Source organism: Acanthisitta chloris, unplaced genomic scaffold (genome assembly GCF_000695815.1).
Source record: "Acanthisitta chloris isolate BGI_N310 unplaced genomic scaffold, ASM69581v1 scaffold3033, whole genome shotgun sequence".
NCBI classification, from domain to species: Eukaryota; Metazoa; Chordata; class Aves; order Passeriformes; family Acanthisittidae; genus Acanthisitta; species Acanthisitta chloris.
The window spans coordinates 73,737-81,224 of NW_008665249.1; the positions used below are offsets into that span (position 1 = coordinate 73,737).

At 44.2% G+C, this 7,488-nt stretch overlaps 1 protein-coding gene across 1 annotated transcript in view; it reads right to left on the bottom strand.

The window, feature by feature from the left end:
* Positions 1 to 7,027, bottom strand: part of PTPRJ (protein tyrosine phosphatase, receptor type, J) — a gene marked incomplete at its 5' end in the record, with an annotated part of 18,500 nt that extends 11,473 nt beyond the window's left edge. The window contains 4 exons of the mRNA XM_009071637.1: positions 593 to 727; positions 893 to 1,174; positions 3,158 to 3,427; positions 6,739 to 7,027. Coding sequence (XP_009069885.1) covers positions 593 to 727; positions 893 to 1,174; positions 3,158 to 3,427; positions 6,739 to 7,027 — 976 coding nt within the window. The remainder of the gene's footprint in view (positions 1 to 592; positions 728 to 892; positions 1,175 to 3,157; positions 3,428 to 6,738) is intronic.
* Positions 7,028 to 7,488: the final 461 nt, after the last annotated feature.

Sequence of the window (7,488 nt, forward strand, 5' to 3'; positions counted from 1 at the left end):
AAGGGAGGGGAATCCCACATTCCAAGGCTGCTTCTATTAGGTGCTCTAAAAATTATTCTGTGGGGGAGAAAAAGGATAGTACACAATCTTGGGACAGGAATCAATGGCAAATCAAGATGGCAACAGAACAGTGGTAATACATATGGGACTTATGTAAAAGGATAAGTCAAGGCAGGAAAAGGCTGAGTGAAAATGCTGAGTGAAAATTCAGCCTTTCTGAAACAAGGCTGCTTCTATTAGGTGCTCTAAAAATTATTCTGTGGGGGAGAAAAAGGATAGTACACAATCTTGGGACAGGAATCAATGGCAAATCAAGATGGCAACAGAACAGTGGTAATACATATGGGACTTATGTAAAAGGATAAGTCAAGGCAGGAAAAGGCTGAGTGAAAATGCTGAGTGAAAATTCAGCCTTTCTGAAAACAAGGAGTGATCTGACTTCAAACAAGCAAGGAATCTGCCTCAAGTTTTGAAAGCTAATTGAAAATAATGAGTCAGCTTTTTCTCTATCCATTCAACACCTATTTAGAGTTAAAACATGCTGTCTGATAATTGTTTCACACAGCTACAAGATAATGCCATAACATCTTACCTTGCTCTTCTGTTGTGATCATTACTGCGTAGGCTTTTAATGGACCATACAATGAATCAAAATTAGAGAATTCAACAGACAATGATCTGTGACTGACTGCCTTGACTGAAGGAGCTTCGCTTGGAGGAGGTGGGTCTATAAACAGAAGTATTTTTTAGTATGTTAAGGACTGATAAAGAAAAGTCTTATTCACAATTTGTAGGCTGATACTGTACTGCACACCAAGTTTGGTATTATGCAATCATGAACTTAATATTTTTGTCCTACAAATATCTTTCATTCTCAAATCTTAATGCTTACCGGTAATGCTCGTGTTACACACTGTGTACACTGGAGAGCTTTCAGAAGTATTTATAAGATTTATGATAGTTACATTGTAAGTGCTAAAATAATCTAAATGTTCTATTTTGAAGGTTTCTTCTGAGGCTTCTCCTATGCAGGATGAATTCACTTCTGAAGTATTTATATTAGGTATTGTAATTCTGAAGCCAGTGCTGTAACCAGGAGGACAATTCCACTTCAGAATTAGAGAAGGCTGCTTGGCCACTGGTTCACACAGAAACGAACTCGGTGAGCCAGGTCCTGCCAAAAGCAAAAAGAACAACAAAAAAAGAGAATTAAGAAACCAAGTGCTGTCTTTATTAGAAAAAGCTGTCTATTTATATGTTATGTATATAACATTTGTAAAACCTCAGTGTACCTTTTCATTTTTAAAAGGATGCCTACATGGTGTCTACTGCCTACATGGACTTGTTACTCTATGAGGAAGGGAAGTATTTAACACATTAAGTGCACATTCTGTGCTCTCCTTTACAGACAAGGTTACTGGGAAATCTTAGGCTGTGTATCTGTCAAGAACAGCAACGTTTTCAAAATACTATTCAATCCTTGAATATACTACTTGAATATACTACTTCTTAGAGTAGTATGTAGACTGACACTAACTCCATGTATAACTCTTAGTGGCCAGCAAATAATAAAATTGAATATAACCTCTACAGATCAAGTGCACAGCAGCAGCCATCCTTAGAAACAGCAATTTGTCAGTTAGGGCAAGTCTTCTATGACACAATACAAAAAGATATTTAAGAAGTTAAAGTAGCAGTAACACTGAGAAGAAAAGTCCCTCTAAACTAAACATCTCATAAAACTTGGCCTTCAAGACCAAAACACTTTTAACTGTACAACTATAACACACCAAATTTATCTCCTCCCTTAATAAGGAAGTATTTGGTACTTTAAAACACAGGGGTTATAGACTCATGGATTAAATTATTTTGTTATTTAAATGGGTATTGTTTTAAGAAACTAAGGAGAAGCACAATTATGTAACAGATTTAGTTAAAAGATAAATGAGAGTGACTAGGACTTATTTATACTGCATTTTGTAAATAGTTATTTTCCGTCAGTAACACTGTCAGCTATTCCTACAAATTTGGTGAGATAATAGGAAATTATAGCCATAAACCCTGGAATAACACCTCTGACACCTGGTGACACTGGATGTCTAGTTTCTAGAGGAGCAACCATGACTTTTGATCTGTATCCTGTAGGTGTAATTAGAGGAATTATCATCTGTGCTCCATGGGCAAAATCAGAGACAGCATACTCCACCCTGATATGGAAAACAGCTGGGCTCTGTGAAACGCAAGAGGAGACTCCAACAGCACTAGTGAATATTTAGTGACAAAAAGAGAGAAAAAGCAGAGGCACACCCCTGCTTCCACATTTCAGACAGACTGAGCATATGAGCAGCCAAGCAGCACTTTCAGAGTAGCAGTGACTCTCTTAAGTTCATTGCAGAGCCCCTTTGGAAAACCCACTGAGGAGCTCTGAGACAGACTGATCTCACCTCACTCAAAATGGGACAAAACAAAGGAAAGGACAAAGCAGCACATAATCACAACAAGGAGGAAAATAGTCCCAATGCCTAACATGAGGAATGCAGGAGTAACTTAACTTTCTCCTGTCTGTTGACAGGCTGAGCAGAGCAGCATGAGTGGCAACCTCAGAGCACAGTGCTGCCCCCAGCCCAGCTCAGCCATGAGCTCTTCCAAAGCGAGAAGCTTCCCAGGCACAATGAGCACTCTGTGGGAGCCCTTCAAAATACAACCTGAGGGCCTCATTCACAGGGAGAAGGCAACAAAACACCCTACACAGAACCCCCTTCCACACAATAACATCACTGACTCCAGGCAGGCTGTGTGCAGCACTTCTGCCTGACACCATGATGTATTTCAACCCAGTTGAAAGGCGGACAGGAAAGGGATGTACATGGCTGGCAATGAAGGGGACTTTGTTTAGGTTGGTTGGGATTTGGTTTAGTTGTTATGGTAGATTTTTGTTTCAGGGTGAGGAGTAGGTGTTAAATAGGCAGCTTGGTGTTAAATAAATAAACAAATAAATCAGGGCTATGTTTCCTCTACACATGAACCTCTCATTCTTAGTATCCAGCCCAGGTGCGGCCTGTATTAAATTTCAGTCCTCAAGCATGTGGGCAGAGCCCTGTAATGCACAGCAAAACACAGAGAAACAGGAACAGGGCTGCAAGAAACTGTGACTTACTTGTGTACAGGTCTATGGACGTCCTTCCTTCACTTTCTGTCATGTTATCAGCTGCTACTGCAAACACTGTGAAGATGTAATGTGTCCCAGGGGATAATCCAGTAATTTCTGCTTCGGTGACACTGGACATCACAGTCCTAGTGCTGGTACCATTGGAAACCTCTATCCTGTATGTGTAGGAGCCAGCAGCAGTGTCATTCACCATCCAGGTTAACTTGACAGAAGTCTCACTAATATATTCTGCTTTGAGACCATAAATTGGGCTGGGCTCTGTGAAAGACAAGGCAACAATCTGTCAACCTGCTAGAACACCTGCTCATAGGCATGGGCAGAAGAAACACAGACACACCAGTACTTCACTCCCTTCACATCACTCCTGGTTCAGAATGCAGGAGCAGCCCAGCAGTATCACCAGTCACTCCTAGAAGCTTTTGCACCAGTCAGCAGCTAAGAGAACTGATGGAAAAGTTATTCTGAGTGGCATTCATCTCCCTTTGGCACTCTAGAGCAGGAGCACAGGTCATCACAGTGCCAGTGCTCCCAGGACTTTGCTTAGAAATTCAGCAGTGTTGTCAGGAAAAATACAAGGTTGCAGGTGGATTGGGGAAAGCAGATGGTAGTCTGTCTATGCACACCAGAAGATAAGGAACTTCGAATATTACAGAAAGACAGGTGATCAAAGGTGGCAAAGGAGCAGGCTGCCTGGGTCATACCATGAGAACACTCCTGAGCCAGCATTGCCTAAAGTTCATTCTACTGCTCCAGCCTGATGGCAGTCAGAGACCCCCAAACCACATAAAGACCCCTGGGTACAACACACTGTCTCTGTGTGGGAGCCCTTTAAAAGATGGGTCTGAGGCCCCCATCCTCCAAGAAGTGAAGGCAACAAAACTACCCCACACACACAAAAAGTACAGGTGATAGCTTGCAAAGGATGCCCAGATACTTCTCCCAGTGAATAGGCTAGTACCTGCACAAAACATGGTTGATGATTACAAGGTGGAGGTGCACAAAACAGGTTGATGACCTGTTGTAGCAGGGGGCTGAATTACAAAAGACAATTAAGAGGTTGTGCAGTATTAGAGGGGTTGAAGCAGAGGTAGATACACGGCTTCAGGACCATACATCTACAATGGATCCACTGAGCATAAGACACCTTGGACCCTCCAAGATCCAGTCCAAAACCAGATATGATGCTTTAAGGGCTCTAGATGTCCAAGAGCAAGGCCAACAAGGAGAACCTGCACCAGCAGTGCACGGTGGTTGCTGTGAAAAGAAACACTGAGTGACTGTAGTGGGAGATTCTCTGTTAAGGGGCATCTACTGGCCTGACAGAGTCACAAGAAGTATGTTACCTACCAGAGGCTAAGATCTGTGATGTTGCTGAGAGGGTACCCCAACTTGTCAATAGCACACACTACTAGCCACTATTACTCTTTCACGTGGGTACCAAGACACTGCAAGCCAAAAAATAGGTAGGATCAAGGAAGACTATAAAGCCCTGGAAAGGCAGGTGAAAAGCACTGGTGCCCAAGTCATCATCTCACCTGTCCTACCGGTTAGAGAAATGGGCACAACTAGAAGCAGTTGCATACTGCAGGTCAACGTCTGGCTTTGTGGCCATCAAAAAGGTTTTGCCTTTTATGACAATGGGTTGTACTTTAATGATTGCAGCCCGTTAGGGAGGGATCAGATCCATCTTTCTGAAAAGGGCAAGAGAATCTTTGGCAGCAGGCTGGCCAATTTGGCGAGACAGGCTTTAAACTAAAGGACTCAGGGGGTGAGGTCCAAAGCAGCAATGCTCATGCCATTGCTTCCTCCTGGGGAGTGGGTCATACCAACCACTGCAGTGACAGAGGTTCCTTGACTGCCTCTCAAGATAAGGCTCACAGGACTAAACACATCAAGGGTGTTCATGGTTATGGCGAATCCTCTTACATGCCTTCTAGGGAACCTGGATGCTTGATTACCGCTCTGAAGCGCCTGTATACAAAAGCACACAGATGGGGACCAAACAAGAAGAACTAGAAAGCTCTGTGCAGTCAATGCCTGAGACATGGTGGAATAGGTCACATGACTGGAATGTTGTAATAGATGGCTATGTACTTTTTAGAAAGGACAGAGAAGTGAGGTGGTAGAGTTGCTCTTTATGTGAGAGAGCAACTAGAACGTATTGAGCTCTACCCAGGGAGAGATGAATGAGTTGAGAGTTTATGGGTAAGAATTAAGGGACAGGCTAATATGGGTGACACTGTTGGGGTGTTTACTATAGGCCACCTGATCAAGAGGAGGAAGATTATGAGGCTTACTACGGACAGCTGGAAATAGCCTTGTCGTCATGGTTCTCCTGGGGGACTTCAACGTCTTGGCTGTTCAACTTGTTTATCAACGATGTGAATGAAGGGACATAATGTACCCTCAGCCAGTTTGCTGATGATACAAAACAGGGGGGACTGGCTGATACACCTGATGGCTGTGCCAGAATTCAGTGGTACCTTGATAGGCTGGAGAGTTGGGTGGAGACAAACCTAATGAGGTTCAACAAGGGCAAGTGTAGGGTACTGCATTGGGGCAGGAATAACCCCAAATACCAGTACAGGCTGGGGGCTAGCCTACTAGAGAATAGTTCAGCAGAGAAGGACCTGGAAGTTTTGATGGATGACAGGTTGACTATGAGCCAACAGTGTGCCCTTGTGGCCAGGAAAGTCAATAGTACCCTGGGGTGCATTGGGAAGAGTGTGGCCAGCAGGTCAAGATGATTTCCTACAGTCCCAGGGAGACCACATCTGGAATAGTGTGTCCAGTTCTGCACTCCTCAATACAGGAAAGACAAGGAACTACTGAAGAGGGTCGAGCAGAGGACCACAAAGATGATTAAGGGCCTGGAATATCTCTCTTATGAGGAGAGACGGAGGGAACTAGGCCTATTTAGTCTAGAGAACAGCAGACTAAGAGGGAATGTCATTCATGCATATAAAGAGCTCAAAGGCAGGTGTCAGAAGGATGGTGCCAGGCTCCTTTCAATGGTGCCCAGCAACAGGACAACGATCAACAGTCATAAAGTAAAATACAAGAAGTTGCACCTCAACACAAGGAAGAACTTCTTTACACAGAGTGGCAAAGAACTGGAACAGGCTGCCCAGGAAGGCCATAGAGTCTGCCTCTCTGGAGATACTCAAAACTCATCAGGACAAGTTCCTGAGTGAACTGCTATAGAGGACCATGCCTTAACAGGGGTGCTGGACTAGACGATCTCCAGGGGTCACTTCCAACCATAACACTTCTGTGATTCTCTAAAATCCCAGACCACGGAGAAAGGTTCTTGAACAATATTCACGGTGTCACGGGCCCTGGTGACTAACATCAACAATTACTGCTTTTGAGGGGTTTCTTTTATTATGCTTTTTAAAAAGAAAGCTATATCTCTTCCATACAAACATATCTGACTGTAGACAGGCAATGTATAGAGCCTCTGCCTGCAACAGTATAATGTTTCAAGCCTCAGGAAGGTAGGCAGGGCCCCAAGCAGCACAGCAAAACATAGAAAACCATAACAGGGCTGCAAAAAAAACGTGACTTACTTGTGTACAGGTCTAGGGACCTTCCTTCACTTTCTGTCTTGTTATCAGCTGCTACTGCAAATACGGTGAAGTTGTACCACGTCCCAGGGGTTAACCCAGTAATTTCTGCTTCGGTGTCATTGGTCATCACAGTCCTAGTGCTGGTACCATTGGAAACCTCTATCCTGTACGAGTAGGAGTCAGCAGCAGTGTCATTCACCATCCAGGTTAACTTGACAGAAGTCACACCAACATATTTTGCCTTGGGATCATGAACTGGGCTGGGCTCTGTGAAAGACAAGGCAACAATCTGTCAACCTGCACAAACAGGAGGAAGGCCAGAAGGAGGAACACCTTCCCTTGGTCGTAGAGGGTTGCGTTAGAAATTGGCTAGACAGACTTCACACCCATAAATCCAGGGGCCCTGATGGGATGGATGCACCTACAGGTGTATCACCTGCTCACAGGCATGGGCAGAAGAAACACAGACACACCAGTACTTCCCTCCCTTCCCATCACTCCTGGTTCAGAATGCAGGAGCAGCCCCACAATATCACCAGACACTCCTAGAGGCTTTTGCAACAATCGCTGGGTTAACAGGTAGAAAAAGGAAGAGCCATCTCAAGCAGGACTCCTCTTCCTTTCACAAGCAAAGGTAGGAGGGGCACAGGCCATCCCAGTGCCACCAATCACAGGGCTTATCCTGGCAATCCAAAGGGGTAGGCAGGAAGGAGAGAAGAGTGGATGGGAAAGACAATGGTGGTACAACAC